Source organism: Antrostomus carolinensis, unplaced genomic scaffold (assembly GCF_000700745.2).
Source record: "Antrostomus carolinensis isolate BGI_N321 unplaced genomic scaffold, ASM70074v2 scaffold1070, whole genome shotgun sequence".
NCBI lineage: Eukaryota > Metazoa > Chordata > Aves > Caprimulgiformes > Caprimulgidae > Antrostomus > Antrostomus carolinensis.
In genome coordinates, this window is record NW_010286233.1 from 28459 (window position 1) to 50128 (window position 21670).

The following is a 21670-nucleotide window of genomic DNA, read 5'->3' on the forward strand; positions in this document are numbered from 1 at the left end:
CTGCTGCAAGATACGCCTTTAAAAATCCATCTACAAAAAAACCCCAACAAATTAAAACCCAACCCCGAGCAAGCCCGAGAGCACTCGCACCCACACGGCGCTGTGGGATAAGGACTGTTCAGTGTGCTCCTGTTAAAACGCACGGTTGTTAAACCACACAGTGCCTCTGTGGGAACGCACAGGGAAAGCGGCTGGGAGAGTTTCCTTTGTGTTCGCTCAACCGAAAGGCAGTGAATGCATCGGGGCCGGAGCCAGGAACGAAAGGGGCTCCTCACCAGTGCATGGTGGTGCAGTTGCAGCTTCTGCCTGTGATCACAAAAATGGACAAACCACAGGATAAAGTGAGAGCACTGAAATTTTTATTTGTTACCTCTAGGTACCATGAGTTTGACATTAATAGGCAAGACCAGTGAATGAGCAGCAGTACATTGCATTCAAACCTGAATCTCCAAAGCACCAAAAATGGAGCTAGATTTACTTCTTAATCCTACAGTCAGCACACTAGCCTGGACTTGCTGCATCTTGTATTGTCCCTAATTTAGTAGTACATTGTTATGCAGTTAGGGGGCATGAGGAAAGAGTCATTGTGTAGTACCACTTCTACGTCATCATAGGACTACAACATGCACATTCTACTATGTGGCCCAAGCAACAAGAATACAAGTAGTTACGGGTGGAGACAGGTTCATGTTAACACCACCTATGAATTTGTAGAAACCTTTTTGGACGGGTACCTACAGCAGTTCATCAATTTGTGTGGGAACATTACACGCATGCACGAGTGATACAGTGGAAAACATAGCAGGAGCGGCAGCAGGACGGAGGACAAAGGTGAAATCTGTGATGGGATGCATTGGAAACAAGACTGTCCTCAGCTTTCTACAGCAAGTCTCTGCTCTGTTAGCGAGGCCTGCTGGGCAACAGTTTTGTTCTCATGGCTGCGGAGTTTTGATACGACTTCTAGAAACGCCATGCTCTGCACTTCCTTTTGAAGAGGTTCTGGAAAAAGAAATAGTGTAAGAGATGGGCAAAAGAACAGAAAAGCTTGGCCCGTGTGAGGAACTTTCCTACACAACCCCATACACACGTAAGCACACAAACGTGTGTGTACCCATAATCTTTTTATTGACTTTGTTGAATTGCTGTTGAGGATGGAGAGAAAACTCCCCACGGGTGTGCACAGACTCCACGGATTTCAGGTAGAGGTGAAAGATGAAGCTGCTGCATAGCAGTTAAGAAAATCCACCTGGATTGCTTTCCAACTGAGATCCTTAGGAAGTAACCTTAGTGAAAAGATTTTTCTGCTGTATTCCTTAAACTAGCCTGACCAAGTGAGCCTGCCTTGAAAGGTTTGCTACGTTGTTTGTATCAGATCAGCTCTGGTTGGTTGGTTGTGTGGGAGTGTGAAGTGGGTGCAATGGTTCCTTAATGGATGTGTCACCACTTGGTCACTGTTAGCTGTCCATTTACAGTTCAGCTCTGAAAATACAAATACAACGCGTGGTGCGTTGCCGGGTGCGGTGCATCTGTATACAGCGATTATGTTTTACTCAAAACTATGAGACACGGCTTTATGATTTTGATCCTGGATTGCCCTGGACTTTGTATTAATAACGAGAAGTTGGGAACAACCCATAAAATTGAACATTGTAAGAGGAAAAAAAAAAGCTTTATCAAAGCCCTGTATTCCAGACATCTCACAGTTGAGATCCAAAGCAGTTGGTGGTCTTTCATGCCCTGTGCAGACCACTCTAGTAAGCTCTCACTCAACAACAAACACCTATGTGTATTTTTTTGCTTCCCAGGTGCTGCTGAGGGCCTAATCCCCGAGCTTCCCAGGAGAAAGCCCAACCATCTCTTTCAGACAGCTATGCTGTATGCTATGCGTGTTTACTTTTTTTTTTTTAATAGCAGACTTTGACATTTGGTTCCCTTCCTACCTACTTTCTTATTGGTGTGTTTTCAGTTTTCTTGCAGTTTAACTCCTACCGCACCAGAGCTGGGAACTCTCACGCTGCTGTGCACCCAGGAACCTGTGTATACAGAGCACTGTTGGTGAAGCTGTTGGGGTGGTTATGCTGTGTCAGTTTCTGCTCTCTTTTCTCCTTCTGAGATACCATCATGTTTAAGCAGATGTCACTCCACTGAATTTCAGGGATTTACTGTGCTTTACAGTGGCTGAATAGCCTGGTTAACATCAGGTTCCTGTGAGCCTGGAGACCCCACTCCCACAGAAGTGACTGTGCCAGCTAGGAATGCTCTGCTTTCACTGATTCTTTACATTATGTTTCCATTTCCCATTGTCCTAATTTTTCCCTCTTTCCATCCATTCACTCAGTTGCAAGAGCAACTTCCAGATTGCAAAAATGACATCTAAATATACATCTATTTCCTGCTTAACACACAGCTGTTGGCAATATCAAGTTAAACGTAATGCCAGATAGCCTGTAACAAAGGATAGTAACAACAGCAGTCACTGGAGAATTAAACTTACCAATAATTAAACCAGTGCAACCACTTCTAGTCTTTATGGAAATATACTGGGGTCAATTACTTTAAAATGGCAACATAAGTCTGCTTACGGTAGAATAGGGAAACATGTAAATATAACTGCTCACTGTGTGGAGACAGTGGTGAAAGTAAGTTAAAGGCAACAGAGCTCGGAGGGAGATACATTCTAGTATTTTCACGTGTAAAGAGCAGACCAGGCTCTTTGATTCCCCTCTCCTTGGTTCAAATAGGTTGTTTTTTTTTTTTTAAAAAAGTTAATACTAGGGTTGCTCAGTTGTTACTCTCATGTACTGACTGATTTTACACAGGTTTGTTCATCAAGAAGCAGGGCTGAACACTGGGTCAGCCAAGTGCTGGGCCTTAACTTTACAGCTGCATATTGTAAGAATGTGCTGCCTGGTCCCTGTAAGCCTGGGAACAGGCTAAGATGCCTCATGTCTAGACAAAGCTTACAGCTCTGCCAGTTGGATAACCCTAAAAAAACCCCTAAGACAGGACTGCTCCTTACTCTGGTAGAATTGGGAGACAGGTATTTGACTTTAAATAACTTTGTCAATCCTGCAGGCGACAAGACTCAGGGCAGAGAAAACGCCAAGTGTCAGGCAGAATTTCTGAGGATGGTTACTTTAGTTGGAAGCATTGGGACTACACACGAGAACATCACAGTGAGGCTGAGGGAACCCCTGCAGAAAGGCGTCCGCTGTAAAACGGGTGGATAATCCCAAACCCAACAAAATGACACGTCCTAACATTAAAGTGAATGCTTACTGGGAGCTCAGGCTTGTTAGCAAATTTTGAGCACAATCTTCGTACACTGAGATGTATATACTGCACTACACCCAAATGTTTGTTCCTTTACGATGGCAGTAACACAGCATTCACTTACATGGAGGTACAGATCACCAGAGTTACGCTTAAAGTAGGCACAGTCAACTCTGTTTAAGAAAACAAACAAACAAAACCACCCAAAAAACCAAACTACCTTTGTTTACAGAGATGGCACACACTGAGCTATGATAACTTTTAATCAATTCAACTGAATTGCTGTAAACTCAGGAGAACCTTCAGATGTTTCACACTTGGCAAGTTGTGTACAGGCAGGTTCCGAATTTCCACTTTTCTGTTTTTAATCCAGTTGTCATCTTAGTTGTCTGTAAATTCTGGAAACCTTTATGGAATGAAATTTGCTCTCCTTCCACAGAGTAAATACTTCTTAAAGAAGTGAAGGAAAGAAACATAGCCACTTCTTGAAACTTCACCTGGAAATCAAATTTCCCCGTGATACCTTGCTTTTTGTTTGGTTTTTTTTGTTTGTTTGTTTGCCCACATGCATGTGGGGGAAGTTGCAATACCAAACCACAGCCTGCTGCACCATCCTCAAAACAGTCTGACCTTTAGCAGATGGTTAGCTCAGAAAAATTAGAGTTTACAGTGTCCAGCACTGGCATGTGTTAGAGCATGTCCTCCTTGTCTTTCAAAGCAACATGAACAGTTGTGCCTGGTGGGCCGAGCATGTGAGGGCTGCTGAGGGAAGGACTCTTACTAGTGAGGTAAGTGTGAGGATCCCTCCTAAAGCAGGACTATAGCCTAAGTGCTCATTTGTGTGCACATGTGTCCTTGCAAATATTACCTGCACCTTTATTTGTTTCCTACCATTCTTGTAGGAATTTAAAACTACAAGTGAGGAGGCTCCTTGCAAACTTCTCTTCCACCAAATTTTCCTTGACTTGCCATCACACATCAACTATGGAGGACTTGCAGGTAAAGGTGAAAATACGTTTTCTGCATATTTTCAAAGAGCCTGATACTGTAGAGTGTTAAATGCCTTTCATTTTTCTACTCTCAGTTGAAGTTTGAGCTAGCTGCATCCTGCAGAAGCCAGAGTCCAGTTAATATCCAAAACTGAGTTAAAAGTCTCTTTCTTGACACTATAAATAAAGTGTCATAGTAAACTGAACCCTTCTGTGTACATTCACTGTGAACAGAGCATCAGTCTCAGAGTGGGTTTGCACACACTCTGTGTCCAGGCTAAAACAGAGAACTAACTTTAAATACACAAATCTCCTAAGAAAGCACCCCCTCCTGAATACTCACCAGATCCTATAAGGGCACAGATCAGCACCATGGAGTTGTATTTTATTTCTGGAGCACTCCTGTCATCTGAGAGCAGTCTGTGTAGAATCTGAACAAGCTGAGCGTTTTCAAGATCCTTTTCAGCAGTAACTGAAATACAGATGAAAATTTGTAAATCTGTAAGTGCCGCTTGCTTTGATACTTCCATGTGTCAGCCACTTATTGAAACATGGATTTTGGACCATAGTGAAAGTGCTGCTGTGGTACATAACTCACTGGCATAAAACTGAAGCACGTATTAGATGGTATGATGATGGGAATTGCAGCTCTTGCTATAAAAATGTAAAATAGCCTAACTGCTTAAAAAGACAATCACAGAGTTTAATGATAAAATCCAATCTTAAATGTGCAGGGAGCTGATGGAAAAGCCACCGGTCTTTCTAGCTTCTTAGGCCAACACCTGCAATGTTTCAGCTTTCAAGACTTCCATTGCCTGAATTTGCTTTTGGAAATTTTGTCTGAGTAAATACAGATGATGTAACTCTGTGTGAAAAACTTCACTAGATCACAGTGTGAGTTATTTCTTCTGAGTTTTCTAAGAAAATATACTGAATGCAGGCTTGAAACTTTTAAATGTCTGAAGACAAGACAAAGAAAGGTTTGATGATTCTTTTGAATAGGAACATTTTTCCTTTTCATTAAAACAATTCCCTGATGCATTGGCAGTGATTTGGAAGTTGAATGTAGCATTTCTGTAGTACATGATGGCAAGAGATGAAGCCAAGAGCAAAAATATGTAACTTTGCTTGCTTAGTTCCTCATCTTAGCTAATAAGCAAGCAAACAGGATAAAAAACCTCTGTTTGGTAAGCTAAGCTACTACAAAGGCAGGGCAAGATGTAATAATCTTTGCCTTCATACGGCAACTCTTGCACCTATTTCTGTGGAACTTAATAATAATAAAGACATTTTGGGAGTATCATCCACCTCTCTGTATCCTCTAGCTCTCACTAATTAGGTAAGTGAAAGCTTTACTTTGATAAGCCCCCTCGAAAGGGGATTAACTGTTGCACTCTAGGAATGTTGTCAGGTCATACAGTCTCCACTCTAAAGTATGATTTTCGGAACCGGTTCGCCTTCTGGGTTTTACCTAAAATCTGAAAGTTATGTTGAAGGGCCTTTCTAGATCATGTGGTCACCTACCAGAACGATGGAGCAGACAGTGTTATTACCAGCAAACTCCAGTTTTCTGCATAACCCTATTGCCTGCCTATGTCTGCATGAACTGTCATGTATTTCTGTGCTACTGAAAGGCAGGTGCAAGGAGGAGGCTGTTCACTGCAAAAGAAACTCACACAACTCTTCCCTCTATGTCTGGAAAGAAAACATGTAGCGTTAACCGCTGGGATACTTACCTAGCTCTAAAGCTGCTATTAATGCCAGTGCAACAAGAGCTTCGTTTTGCATTATTACATGTTCACTGGTTGCCATGGTTACTAAATGCTTGATGCCACCACTCTGTACAATGGTCCTAATTACATCCTAAAATAAGTAACATAGAAATGAAAAAATTCCACATTACATACAAACTGTATTAAGCAACGAAACTGTCATGGATGCTGTTATCTTTGGGTAAGGATACTCATTGGTTTATGCACATAGAATCACTTTATATGTAAATGTATGTGCATATGGGCCTGTAAATTATCTGCTATTACTCTGCAATTGTAAAGTGCAACCTGTTAAACAAGCCAGTTAACCACATGACTGAATTAAGACACACATAACAAACTCTTTTCCAGGTTACACTGTGTAACTCAAGTTCTAATGGTGTGCCATGAATCACCTAACAATGAGTCTGCTCTGTTATATTTGAACTCAACTGAGTTCAAGCTGATTCGCTTTCCCTTCTTTGTGCTGTGATGTTCAGAGCAGCTTATCAAAAGCACCTACCAAGCTAGATATTTGGGATAGGGAGACACAAGAACATAGTTTTTATAAAGTTAGCAAATCTTTCATCTCTCTCCATGAATTTTCAGAGCTTCTTCAAAATGTTCAGAGAGGTGAGATCACTACTACATAATAAAAATGTTGTACTTGAAAAAAGATTTTTAGAAATAGGCAGGAAAATGAGCAGCATTCTCTTCAAGTATTGTGAAATCTTCCTTCAAATACAAAGCAGGTTAGGAAAGGATAGTTATGGGATACCAGTGTGTTGGTTTCTGTTCTAAAGCCATCAATTAAAATGAACTGTTGCCCAGTATTTAGGAAATGAAAATGCTGACTGGGTTAAATGACTTTAAAACTGTTTAAAAATATGCAGCTGGGATTCTGTTCTCAAGTCCAAAATTTAATTGAACTTACATATGTGACAAAGGATGAATAAACATTGCTGGTGTCTACAGGTCTTTGATTACCTCACCCTCGGCTACCAATACCAATGTCATTTAAAAAGTGAGTTTGCACCTAATGTTTTCACCATTATATGTCCCAAAATATTTGCCTCAAAATCAGGCAACTTGGCATGCTGAAGGGAGACTGATCAAGGAAATGTGGTTTCTATTTTTTTTTTTGTGGGTACATAAAGCTTTGAAATACTAGTTATTTTTTGAAATAAGAATCCGACTTAAAATTTTTAATCAGTGTTGAATTTCTGTTTAAAGCACACAACCCTGTCTAACTCCAGCCATAAGCCGAAACTCATTAACTGATACATGTGTTTAGAATTATTTACTGCTTGCACAGGCTATGCAGTGACATTCTTTCTGCAAGGAAACGGACACAATACGATTATAGTCCTTAAAAACTAAAATAACTTTAGATAATCATACTGAAGATGCTAGTGACACAAGTCACAGCCTAATGACTCAAGAATTTCACATTTAAAACCTATATTTTTTTCCTCAATGACATAATGTACGCCAGCATTTAAATACTTTTATATTTTTCCTTACTTGCAATGATGTTTTATTACTTGTGATTTTCTGGTGGAACTCCACAGTAGTTTTGAGACTTCATGGAATAATTTGGGAACTGCTAATTTCTGTTTGAACTGGTGTGGAATTTTGGCTATATAAGCAGTAGGAATCCATCAGCACCTTCAACATCACAACTTTTTATTTTGCAGGTGAACATCACCTTCTAAAAGGCAGTACCATATAGAAGAGATGACAGCAGTCCGGTTTGGTGCTAGTGTGGCTTCAGTAATAAGTACCTACTCCACTTTTTAGAACAAGACATAAGTTTTCCAAACTACTGTTGCCTTTGTAAATATCACCCCAAATCATTTGAAATTAAAAACCTAATTCAAATCTGTTGTGCTGTAAAGAAGCATACAGTTGTACTAATACTCAAACCTAGAGGGCAGTAAAAGCATTTTAAAAACCACCCTCTCAGCTCTGTTTTCCTCTTCCAGTCAAGTTTCCTCTATGAGTACATAAACCACACACAAGTTAATCTGTGATAATTCTGTTAACTTCCATATTAATATCTATTTGCTGCCATCAATAGTGTCTCTGTATTCAGAATTGAATTCTGTTTTTCTGTAAAGAGTATTGACAAAAGCTCCCATCTGTGGCAGTGTATGCCATCTATGCATATAGCATCTTGGGGACTGTGTGTGTGGGGTGCAGAAAAAGTGAGAACTCAGAAAAAAAAATGAAACCTGATCCATTTTAGAGGCTGAAATAGCTTGTGTCCAGAGGAGATGCTTTTGTCCTTTCTAAGGCTCTCTTCTGCCTAATGCTCTCCTGAGCAAGGACTGTGTACTTGGACTGCTTATGCAAAGGTATTTGGTTGATGCGAAGGTGATGGGAAGGACAGAACTCATCTGTCCTGCAGTTTCTCTTAACATCCTACCTTTTGCCATGTACAAGCAAGCTTCTGTTAGAGTTTGGAATAAATGATCATTTCTAATGATCTCTTAGACTCTTAAAACTCTGAACTGTGCTATATGAACAGTAGGGGGACAGACTATAGCAAGATCATAACAATTGAGGGAAATGATTCTTCATACATAGCTTCATTAAAAACCTATAAAATATGGCATGCTGAACTTCTGTGGGATACCACACAAATAAAAACGAGTCAAGAGTTAGCCACGTGAATCCTAACAATGTTCCTTCAATGGGCACACCCCTCTGAAATTGTTTTACTTTGTTTCAGTTTTTTTAACTACCTAGTTCCAGTAAGCATTTAAACCTGTTGCTCGTGTCTGACTGGCCGGTCCCAGAGGCAGAGGAGATGCAACACATGAATGAACCAACCTTGGTCTCTATAAGGATTACGAACCGGAAGCCTCGGCTACCAATACCAAGCACAGAGGTAACTCTTAGTTCTTACAAGCTGACCTTTTTCACCACTAACTTACTTTTGATTTGCTGTGTCGTATAAGTGCAGAAAGTAGTCTGTTGGACTCTCCCATCACACCTGCATGATCCTTGGCTTCACACCACTCCACCAACCGTTCCACCAGTTTTACATTTTTGCCCAGCTGTTCAGCTGCTTCTGCTACATGATGCCAGAGCCAATAACACAACAAAAAAGTTGTCACTTTTTAAAGCAAGTGCTAGAAAAATAAGCTGAAAATTACCAACTAGAAGGAGTTAGTTAAGAAGAACTTTGCTAGCTTGCACTAACAGTGGGAGAAGTCTAGGTTGCATGGAAGCAAATAAAGCCAGTCAGAATGGAAACAAAATACAGAAAAACATTCAGAATCCAGTTTTTGAAAACAACTTAGCAGCCTAGTTAATGAGGCTTGTGCATTGATTAAGAGTAGGGAAAATACAGGTGAGCTAGCTCAAAAATTAAAACCAGGAGGGAGGGACCACTGCTAGAAGGGAGCACTGTGGTCAGTTAGATTACATTTTATAGATAATAAGTCACATAAGTTTCTGCAGGGAATTTCTGTTTCACATCTAATAGCTTTGCTAGAACTAGAATGGATCTTTTGAAAAAAATCTGCAGGCCTGGGTCAAAAATAATACTTGGCTAATCTATCTCATTAACTACTTTTGAGTTTTAGCAGATTTCTGATTTTATAAATCCTCATCCTGGAACAAGCTACAAGGTGTGTTAACAAGTGCATTAGTCTGTTCCAAGGAGCTAGGTACAGCCAGGAAATGCAGTAAGTGAACAGCAAAACAGGGGTGGTAGCTTAAAACACCCACGCCTCAGTATGTACTCGTAATGTGAAAGCGTAGGAGAGTTCTGAAGTACAAAAGTAAATAAGCATTTGACACCTATTCTGATGGTCCCTGGTAGTCAATTTAGGAGTTCTGGGGGAAAAAAAAAAAAAAAAAAAGATCAACCCCCATTCCTCTCCTTTTGCATATGTATTAGATTTATTCCAAGACTTCAGGAATAAAATTTTAAAAAACCCTTTGCTTCTCTCTTGTAAGAATCTTGGCAGCGTATCACAGACTGAACCAAAGAGAATCACTTAACACAGAGAACAGTTTATTTTTACCTTGTGCATCTATTAACATTCTTAATGTTCCCAGCAGCTTGAACTGAACAGGGGGCATCTCCGATCTGAGAAACTTCAATACAGCTTCTGCAACACCAGCTGATAGCATCTTAGCCTTATTTACAACTGCATGAATAAAGAACAGGGATGATCTCAAGAACGTTTCTGGAAGATGCAGTTCATTTCCAAGGCAGTCTTGAAGCAAATTGTCAGACACAGTTTGAAAAATAGCTTGTGAACACACACTTCAGGAACATGAGTGTGCACTGACAATACTGTGTTGTGGAAAAATGTCATGGTTGCTAAGACACAGGTGTGAAATTAAGTGCTTTTTCCTAGCATGCACATCTAATTTTCAGTGTTCAGTCTGAACATAAAGTGAAAGCTAGACTTCTCCTCCTTGGTCTAGGAAAGGCATCTTCCACAACATGCATCAAGTAGAAGCCCAGGGTGGTACTTGCACCCCAAAACATGAGGGAACTTCTCTGATTCCCAACAACACTCTTTTACTTTACATAAGCAAAGTAACTAAAGCATCTAATTAGCAGAATAACCTCTTACCCAGTTTCAATACTTCATACAAACAGCACTGTAGCCTGACATGTCTGGAGCCTGTAGTCCTTGTATTGCCCCCCCAGAAAACTCTTTCATCCCCTCTACTAGTCCATATTCTCCACTTTCATGGAGCTCTCTGAAATATATGTAAGGTGCAAAATTGGTTCAATATTGTAATTAGAAAAAAGTACTTATTTCATATTTGAAGTAGAGTTTAACAAGCAGTTCCTCACTGAGGCCAGTTATTACTTGCTCATTTTTCTTTATAGAAAATACACATGAACTCTTACGTCTGGCAGACATCCTTGAGCATAGGCTACAGGGAAGCTTACTGACTGATGGAAGTTAATAGAATTACTCACCTGAGAAAGGTAAGCAAATGGCATATCACTAAAGCTGCATGGGTTTAGTTATGTATGCATTTTTAGAAAGTTATTGTTTGTCAAAACTGCAAACAGTAAAATAAGGTTAAATGGATGAAAGGTTTATTTTTGGCTTGGTACAAGAAAGTATATGCAAGTATTACAGACTTGCTTTGTTTTTATGTGCAGGTGCTCTGCCTTTTATGCTTGGGTAATCAAAACTCATACAAATGTAGTTATTAAAAGTGACAAAATTAGCATTCAGTTCATTGCCTACAAAGAGTAACTAACTGCAATAGGCTGGCTATTCTAGCAGTCTGCCTCCAGCTCTAATTTGGGAATTGTCAAAGACTGAGGAAGTTACAGAAAGTTGCAGTGTCTCAACAAAGTGGGCACTGCTCTCTGGTGGGGACCCTCAGCTGTGAGAGATCCCAAATGCAATCTGCTCTGGACAGAAAGGATTGAGAAATCGTATCTGAGGCCTCCTCAGCACCCTGTCTATTACAAAGCTGCCCTTTCCTTGGTGGGGGATAATACTGTGGGACCAAAGTGGCAGAGGACAGTCAACAGGCCTGTGAAGTATTTAAAACTGCTCGTCACCACTACTGTGCAAAAGCTGTAGAAGCGATGATGGGCCTGAATGAAAAGCAGCAGTCTGACCTGCCTCTAGGACTGTCAGTCAGTTCTCCCACCCTCATCCCTTGGGGGCTGCAGAGGGAGAACAGAATCTCACCTTTGGGTAATTAGCAATGCAAAGTGAGGCTTACCAGGAATAGCCAGGTTTCTGAGAGCACTCAGTGCAGCATGCTGCACAGTTACATTTCCATCCTCCACATGTCTGTCTAGCAGATCCATCAGCTTTTGAACTATGCCATTATCCACCATATGGATGCAGTTTCCGTCTGTGCAAGATGAAACAAGTCACTTGTGAATGAAAGATTATTACTAAGATTTTTACAAGAGCTTTTTAAGAGTAGAAGGGTTATTTCCTTGTTCCTTTCTAGAGTTCATTGTTAAGAATTTGACCACCATCATCAATGGGAGTTGCAGTGCTCATGACAAATTTAGAAGAGTGATGTAAGAAACACTGCAGAAGGCAGAAATCCCCTATACCTCTCTATAAATGTGAAACAGTATTTTTAAAGTAGGCCTAATGCTTTTCAGGATTGCAAAGTACAAAACTACTGATGTTGCTGTATAGCTCAATACCAGCTTTACCGTGACAAGCAGTTTTTGTTTGTAGCTGTACAGGCAGAGTGTGATACAAGGGCACAGATAAATTTACATAAGCTATTATGGCATATTCTTACCATTTCTGGCAAAATTTGCAATAGCCAATGCTCCTGCAAGCTGTAGCTGATGGCTGTTGGAAGGAATCCATGAAAGTACTCGTTGGAACACACTGCCTCTTCCTCCTTCAAATAACTTTTGCATGGATTCATCTGGGGTAAAAAGCACAGACAGTCATCAAGCCAAAGAAGTGTTTATTAGGGAAAAGTCTTTATATTTGTGAAGCTCTGCTGGCTTCACTGCAATTAATCCAGTCCTGTAATGTTAAATGTTAACCGGCAGGTAGCAGGTCCTCTAGGTTTTTTAGAAAATTAATAAATAGCAAAATTCAGCAGCCAAACAGCATTACAAGTAACTTGGCAGCAGTAGGTGACACACCATACTTACCCCCAAGCAATAATAAAACCATAAGATCAGAAGCTGTTTTAAGCTCTGCAATATCATCTTCTTTGTCACTGTCCACAGTCTTCTGGACAATCTCAAGTAAGCACTCCACCAAGCCTGCTTCAACCAGCTGCAGTTTAATGACATCTGAAGAACAGCATGGATAACAAGAGTCAGAATAATGATTTTAAATACCTCTATTGTACATACACGCAGGACAGACTGAAAAGAAGTAGTGATGTCAGTGGTTTCACTGACAGCTTGTGTAGATAAAACTGCAACTTCTATATTTTAAATTCTCAGGGCCAATTTCTGCTATTATTCATCTACTAGGTGCTCTCCTGGCTCTGAACTGCCTTTAGAGCACAACTACACACTGAAGCTGTATGGAGCTGCTCTTTGCTTCTCAAAAATGAGCATATTTCTCTACAGCAGCTTCTGGCATCTCAGTCATCATGCAGCACACTCATAAGGACTGCTGTGTTTGGGCTTTCCAAAGGCTTTGGACTGTGTTGCAGAACAAACTTAGGGTTTCTTATTCTATCTCATGTACAGAAAAGATACTGACTTCACTGAGACATGCACGTATAAAATATAGAACTTTCTGATGAAATCTCAGAACAAATAATTGCCCATTTATTTTGGCTGAGCCAAGATTTCTGCCATGTGTTGAAAGGGCTGCAGGAGGAGTACAGTAAGGCCAAATCCAAAAGGCCGGGTTGGGAAAGAAATTTATTGTGATTGAAGAAAAAAATGGAAACTGATGAAGCAAACTCATTTCTTAGTTGTTAGTGGCAACAAGGCTCAACAGAGAAGGTGATAAATGTGTTTTTCAGGTGCTGACATAGGACTTGGGAGCAGTATTTTTTTCTATTGTTTCTACAACACAATCTTTTAACAGATTTTTCCCTGTGAACTTGCAGCTGGGAATCTCCTTTATGTGCCCAAAGTCCTTTTCTGTTAAGTGGAAATGGCAGGTTGTCTGATGCTGTGTTAGGTCTTTTTGTTACATGAAAGTGATTCTGGTAGTTTTTGCATGCTGATTTTCAGAAAGCACAGTCACAAACCTCTGCAGAAATGCGCAAACAAATGGATTTCTCTTAACATTCTGCATGAAATGGTGTTTCAACAATAAGGAATTTAACTCAAGTTAAAATATTTTTAAAGACCAAAGCTTTGGAAATATTTTTTTTTCATATAGTTTGCAAGCGACAGCTGCACGAGGAAAATCCTTCTACCTCTGGTGAAAGATGTGTCTGACTCTCAATTGCCTGTTGTCACTAGGCTTTTTGCCTGAGTGAAATTCATTGTTCCTCTAAGAGTGGCTGACCTTCTCATGAACTTTGTTAGGGAATGCAAAATATCCAGTTGGGATTTTTTTAAATGGGCAATTTTGCACTGAGATACTTTAAAAAATAGAGTTTCCTTAGTTACAGAATACCAGGTTGCAGATGTTCTGTGATTTGAAATATACATTGCTACAGCAGTGTGCTTAAAGAACAACAGAACTGAACAAAAAAACTTCCTCCAAAATCTCCAACCAACAAAATCCAGACTCTGCCAATACTTCATTTAGATGTTTTTGCCTCCTGACCCGTTGAGTTCAGCTGACTACCTCGTAACGTGCAAGCACCCGAGTTATGTTCAGCAGCAGTAAACTTACCAAATTTTACTGCTACGAAATTGCCATTGGTCTAAGAAAAATTAAGCATTTGAACTGAAATATGTCAAACTTATTAACAAAAAGTTCAACCCAATTCTGTGTCAGTCTCCAAGGATGGCACTATCTTAGAGCAACTTGCTAGTTATTATAGAATAGATGAATATATTCTGGCAAAATGTGCATTTTTAGACCTGAAAAAGGAATCTTGTTTTCATATACCACTTAAAAGACACAATAACTCTTCAAATTGAAATAAAAAATTTATCTTCATTTATACTATGTAAAACAGACACAGACAGTATGTGTGTACAACAGAGTAGGATGAAACCTGAATCTTTAGAGTTTACAGTTCTATGTAACAATTTATTCAATTCAAACAAGCTTTAATGCTCCAGTGATTAAAACAAGGTTATAGAGACATCAAGTACCGTGATGTCTTCTATACTCAGAACTGCTTCCCACTTCAGTCCAGCTCCACCTGTTAACTCATTTCTTTGTTTCCTTTAAGGGCAGATGGTAGATTATACAAACCACCCTGAACTGCTTTGGTAGGAATGTCCCTGAGGGGTGATCAGGCTCACATCACTTCCTGCTCTGGCTTGAGCAGTGAATGAACCTCAAGTCTCCTGGGGCTACCATAATATATGCCACCAAACACCCAAATGAAATTCCTATGATCTGTCAATGAACAGTAGAGGGAGAGCATCCAGCTCTTAGCTCTGCAATTAACATGGCCCTTGCAAAAATAATGTCCAATAGAAATGGAACTGCTGGTGGTTCTGCAGTCCCATGACTGGTGTCCTGGTGCTTAACAGACTATGAATGCTTGAGCCAGCATTTTGCAGACAAATGTTGTAAAGCCCTCTAAAAAGCGGCTTTTGCTATTCCACTGCAGGCATGGGGATTAATATACATAATATTACATAATCATATACAGAGGGAATCAGAGGTGAAATTAGCATCAACAATTTGTTGGCTCATGATGTTTGCTCAGACAATTAAGACCTATTCACTTTATATGAAACTATCATCACAAGGAGCAGCCATGGCAGCTTCTGAATGAGGCAGCCAGTTACTCTGCATTTAGTCTCTGAAAAAGACACCAATATACTAAGATACATATACGGGAATGAATAAAAAATAATGTAAGAAAAAAAATTCTCACCATTTTCTGCCAGGGGAGCCAAAACTTCAAAAATCATCTCTTTTTTATCATGCTCTATTTGCTTCTTGAACAGTTTCACAAGTTCTTCAGCAATGTTTGTGTAGGCAAACTGCTCTTTACTTGACTCTGTGAAGCAAAAAGGAAAAATTCAGCATCAAGTAAACAGATCGCATCAAAAGGTAAGACTATTTTTTTTCTCTTTATTACCAGGCTTATTCAGTAAGATGACTAATAGTGCTCCTCATAGACAAGAACAACAGACTCGTGCTTGTCACTAAATGAAAAGAAAAATGTCTAACACTTTAAGATAAATGTACTGACCTGAATTAATTATGATTAAGGCTGTTAAAAATATATAAATACATGATTGAGGCTGTTGGGGCTGTTTCTGCCCAACCGAATGTAAAAGTAGCTATAGAAACAGTAACATTACAAGAATATATATTAAGTGTTTGATTTCCTTCACCTTAACAGCAAGAGCAGCAGGTTCTATGGGAGAGATGAAGAGTCATACTGAATGTTGTAATGTTTACATGGTTTCATGATGGTGACATTTCCTTTGAAATCTGTGCGTGGCTGTTGCAGGGCCATTTCATACTGCACAGAGAGCATAAAGCAGCTTCACAGATGGGCTAGCTTGCTACCAGGAGGTTAGCCAGCTTTCTCCAAATGGAGGTTCAACAAAAGCACCTCTTATTCCATTGCCTGTATCTTATTCCTCTTCACTGGCAGTGTTATGGGGGATGCAGGTGGGAGGGCTGGTGTTCTGCATTCTCCAGTTGCCACCTCCTGAGGGCCATCTGAAGTTAGAAAAACTTCCAGCACCTTTGCTACTGCTCTAATGGATGGTTAGGGACTATTTTAATGTAGAGTTGACCCCAAGGACCAGGGAGAAGCATGAACTGCAGACCCAGACCGTTTTGTGCACATCATATTATTGTTGTCTCTCAATATGCGCAATTTCATAGCATATTCTAAGTGGATTTTTGACCTTTCCAGTAATTTTAAAAGCAGAACCACCACACTCTTTATTGGGTTTTTGCCCTGCTTTGACACAGAATAAGTGTTTCATATAATGCTTCTCAAGGGATCCGTGCAATGCAGTTGTCTCTTAAGTGATGAAAAATGACAACCTCACAATAAAATTCCCTGAAGTTACAAGACAAAAATAAAATATTACGGTTACGATGTGATTGGCTAAGCTATTGCTTAAGGGAGATTAAAGTATTACAAGCTAAATTAATTTTGTGCCAATCTTAAAGAACAAGCATCTTTTCAGCATATGGGAACAGGGAGGGGAGCAGCTGCTGTTAAGCTTCTTTCCCATGGTTCTTACTACTCAACTGGACAGAGCTGGATCTTTCCAAAGAGGGCAAGGAAATGTAGTTCTCAGTGAAGATACCATTTACTATATTTAATATCCTTACAGTTTTAGCTGCATTTTGAATTTCCAGTATGTGACTCATATTATACTTTCTGCTGTGTGGACACAATACATTGTGGCCATCTCTTGAAGATTTCTGAGCTATTCATGTCTTTAGTGCTATTTTGATGGCTCTTTCTGTTGTAGTTTTGTTAAGCAGACTTGTCTGCTATAAGCAAAGGTATTATGTCTGTGATCAGACTACACTAGATAACATTATATTCTCCCTGGCCTTGAAATTTATGAACTTAGGCAGTTTGTGAATAATTTCAGGCTACCAAATAGTACAAACTCACAGATATATTTTTAATATTTTGAACTGCTGAATCTTCTTGGAAATATAGGATGATATCATAACTGCTATATTATTGCACTCTAGTGCAAAAAAACCTCATAAGACTAAAATTTCACAGAATACGTTAGCAAAAGAACAGCAATGTAAAACACAAGTGATAATGAGACACAGTCCCTAACAACCTATTGGTTTACACTTGGTGGAATTCCAATGAAAACTAATCCACTTACAAAGATACTGGACCAAAACAGGACCACAGACTTCAATTTAAATGAAGTTGTAACTAAACTTGCTAAAAAGAACATCTACAGCTTGGCAGTATTAATGATTTATACATGCAAGTTTTTAGACTAGAACATGTTAAAACTCTACACCTAAATGAATATTGTATAGGCAGATTTATGAACTGTGCCTGTCTCAGTTTCATTCAGTGACTTCCATGAGCCAGATTTAATCCTGATATAACTTAGTGGAGCTACACCAGGGTACATTATTTATATTTTTAATAAATAATTCACAGTAAGTAGCAGTGCTCAGGAAATACTGTTTAGATGATTTAAAATGCGCTTAGTTGCGCTGAAGAACATTAACATAAAACATAAGGTTGTACTAAGTACCCAAATAAATCTCAGTTACTGAAGGGTAAAAAAAAAAAAAGACCACTATAGATTTTAGAGACAATAAGCAGAAATTGCTTGCTTTAAATTCTGAATGTACCAAAAGGAATGGTACAAGCATCGGTGCAAAGCTTTTGTTAGTCTTGAGATTTAACTTTATGAAAAATGGATGTAAATTTGAAAATAATATTGTGGACTTACCAAGTTCTGCTAAATTGCCAAATGCAACAAGGCACATCTCTGTCAGAGCTGCGTTTTGGCAATGAATACCCAACAATTTCACTAACGTAGGAATAACACCCATATTGATAAGCTGTGACTGCAGGGTATCTACAGTGAAAAGAAAGTACAACAGTGAGTTAGCATTTTTGTTTGTAGTACTGTTCTTTAAACCAAAAAAGCATTTTTCACACAAAGCAACTTCTAGGCTAAGTGGCATTAAAATGTCTGTCTCCTCTACTCTGATACACTAGGATCTGGTCCAGGCTTGAGATACGGACTCGTAATTACCCCTTCCCCTGGCAATGGGACGTATTCCCAGAGATATTCCCTCCTGATATGGTCAAAGGGTATAGTGAGTTATGCAGCTACTGATAATTTTGTGATTATCAGGTTCCTAATACATGTTGAGTTTGATTCTGAGCTCACTGAGACTAGCTGACTGAAATCAAACAAAACTACATCAGTGAAATGCTTATGTATCTGAGAGCTTGTTCCTATATACTGTTTTCCCTTAAAGATCAAAACTGGAAAACTAAAATTAGAATGAATATAAACTGGCACTGAAATAAACATGAAAAGTTTTATAAACACAGGAAGTCACAATGTAGATTATGAGGAGCTTGAGAAAAAAGAAAGTTTAATAAAGACAAAAAAATGGAAGGTTTAAGAAAAGTCCTTAGAAGCCATTCTGATAATTTCTTGCATAGGATGAAAGCTTATAGTATTTACAAGTAAGAAAGTTATTGCTCCTAGATGTCTGCAAATAGAAAGATGCTTTGATGGTTAGGCAGAAACATGATTGCTTTAAAGGATTATTTATAACGATATTTTCTCTTACACATTTTACCTATAACATAGCAAAGAAGAAAAACATTGTATCACAGTCAAATAGAATGAAGCAGACATGAACACAACAGATGTTGTTTAGTAATTTTCCTAACCATCTTTTTTCCTTTGTTTCTAAGCCCTTTAACTATGTTTAAATGTTACAGACTCAAAAGACAAAGATCCAAAGCACAGTGAATTCAAGCGAATTTTATTACTTCATTTAGCTTTGGGTCAAGGCCTACAGGGGAATTAGTTTTGTTTTGTTTTGTTTTTAAGGAATTAATTCTGAGCAACTGAAATCAGTTGGAGATTTTATATCTGTGGAATGAGAGCCATAAAAATTGCAGATTTTTACAGGGAGATAAATACATTACATCTTAAGTCTAACAAATTTAGTATCATCTTATGCTCTCAGAAAAATCTTAGCCTTCAAGATTTGACCAAGTGTGTTTGAAATTTTCATACAATAAAAATTATGAAAAGATTCTGGAATGTTTAGTTCATTTACAGTCAGTGTAAAACACTTTAATAACAATTACCAATTTGGTACATTAAATAAGTAAATGGCATGCTTATTACAGGTTATTGGGGATGAGCAGGAATTCTTATTGCTTGACATCTTTAATAAAACTATATTACTTACCAGTAACTGAATTTCCTTTTTTGGGGGGCAGGGGTTACCTCTTCCACAGATTCATGGTCTTTAGAGAAATTTATGAGAACTCCATGTCAGACACAAAAGAGCTGTTGAAGTTGTCAAATTTCAGGTAAGTACAAATTGCACTAGCGCATGCATTGAATGCCATTTTACCTCCGGCAGATGTGTGAGTCACTACTACACCCTCCTACTTCATTCCAAACTGACTGTAAAAATCTATCTCTGAAAAGGAAAACTGGGGAGGGGGGAGCTGGAATGGGTCTGTGGAGAAAATGATTGTGTAGGAGAACTCAAGTTACTGGTAAATAATCTGTTTTTGTCCTTGGTTTGTGATTGTCCCCTGTAGACACTTAAAAATTCTGAAGGAAAAAATGGTATTCATGGAGAGTAGGAGAACAAGGACACAAACCACAAGTGCCATAGAAAATTACGTTGAAATAAATTGCTTTGTTACTAGACTATGCCTTTAGTCACTCTAAAATCACTTCATCCAATTGTAATGGACAAAGAGACAATTAATCTCTACGGGCTTCATTTAGCAAAGCATTCTGACAGAAGCATAAACTCTCTATTTTTAGCAGGGTTTTTTTCTGCTTTCTCTTTCTTAATGCAAAAAAGAAAAAGCGCAGAGGAGAAGACGAGTGGAAAAAGGGAAATCATATCCATCTTTGAAAGGAAACAGGAATCTTAAAAGCCAAACAGAAGCATTGTTCAAGAGAGCACGGTGTGCACTGATTAAAGGGCCTCTAGAATTCCCAAACAGGAGAAAAGGAAAAAGGAAATATACCAAGAAAGAACAATTGTACTGGGTCAAAAGTCAGGTATTGTACCTGACTTGGTACCAGTTTCATTTCCTTGCAGTAGAAGGATGGCACCTGAGCACAGGAATGGTCTACAGTGGTAGGAAAGGGATTACAAGAATTGCCAATAAGGCTGCTGCCTTAACCACAGTAAGCGGAAGGATAAATTTTCTCCTCTGCCAAGGACAGGACAACCCTGAGAGTCACAAAGCTGCACAGAAGGCAAAACCTTTGAAAATAAAAGGCTGCCAGCAGCTATTTGCTACGTTTTTACTTAAGCCTGGGCTTGCCATACAAATTCTGAACTTGTTATTTACATTTCTTATTACCATCAATAGGAGGCTCTTTCTCTAGTAAATACAAGAGCAACAAGAAGTTAGAGAAAAGCATTAGGTTTCTCACTGGAATGGAGACCTACAGCACTTTTTAGTTCAGAGAAATTAAAAACCTCTAAGGGGTTCAGTCTTAGCTGAAGGGACTGCCAGCAGTTCTCTGGCTGTCCAGTGAAAGACCACAGACTAGGTAACTTGGAATAACTGCATATTTCAGGCTTTCATTGCAGGAACTGTTAAGGCTTACTAGAGCAGGAGATAAATTCAGGGGACATGCATCCATCCTACAAGCAGTTGCCTGACATAGGACTAAAATGAGCCACGAAGCTGGGGAACATCATGTCTCAGGATGAAAAGGCATTCTATCAGCCTCCTAAGCGGAACTTTATGCATAGTGAGCAGGAAGCATGAAAAACTGAATGCCTCTTCTGAATTTGTGACCTACAGCCACAAAAGAAACTCTCTCAAATTTTACACTGCTATCACTTGTTGCACTAGTAAGACAACTCTGTGTTCTCTTGGGGTGGAAAGCACTGACAGGGATGCTGTACAGATGCATATACAGGTAGATAAAAGGCAATCAATACATGCGCCAGTACAAAGAATTACCTACCTAAAACTTGAATTTCAATGGCTCCATGTCCTTCGGTGACACACATGGAAACTCCAAAGAGAAAGATCTGGGGAGAATATCCCAAATTGAGAACTTTATTGGGAGCATTTGAATTTAAAATGCTGATTTAGGCTAGTTCACGATTTTGGACAGAATTTCAGAAAACAACTAATCATTTAATGTTTCATCAGTAACCGTGATTATAATGCTAGAAGAAAAATTGTTTTGTACAAATTGGTGGCATAACTTCATACCCTAGAGAAACCTGCTCGCAATCCCCACATCTATGTTAAATAATCATATAACATATAAGTGATTATATTGATTATCTCACTATCACAAGAAACTTACTTTTCATCTGCTTTTACATGCTTTACTGTGCATTTAAGTATATTTAGGTCTTGAAAGCATGC

The 21670-nt window shown here is 39.0% G+C and overlaps 1 protein-coding gene across 1 annotated transcript in view; it reads right to left on the reverse strand.

Annotated features, from left to right (window-relative positions):
• Positions 1 to 337: 337 nt before the first annotated feature.
• RAP1GDS1 (Rap1 GTPase-GDP dissociation stimulator 1) overlaps positions 338 to 21670 on the reverse strand; it is a 47501-nt gene continuing 26168 nt past the window's right edge. The window contains exons 4-13 of the mRNA XM_029085561.1: positions 18006 to 18134; positions 15470 to 15595; positions 12645 to 12788; positions 12278 to 12409; positions 11735 to 11869; positions 10051 to 10176; positions 8953 to 9092; positions 5999 to 6125; positions 4606 to 4734; positions 338 to 999 (exon numbers count right to left, since the gene is read on the reverse strand). Of these exons, the coding sequence (XP_028941394.1) occupies positions 872 to 999; positions 4606 to 4734; positions 5999 to 6125; positions 8953 to 9092; positions 10051 to 10176; positions 11735 to 11869; positions 12278 to 12409; positions 12645 to 12788; positions 15470 to 15595; positions 18006 to 18134 (1316 nt within the window). The 3' untranslated portion in view covers positions 338 to 871. The remainder of the gene's footprint in view (positions 1000 to 4605; positions 4735 to 5998; positions 6126 to 8952; positions 9093 to 10050; positions 10177 to 11734; positions 11870 to 12277; positions 12410 to 12644; positions 12789 to 15469; positions 15596 to 18005; positions 18135 to 21670) is intronic.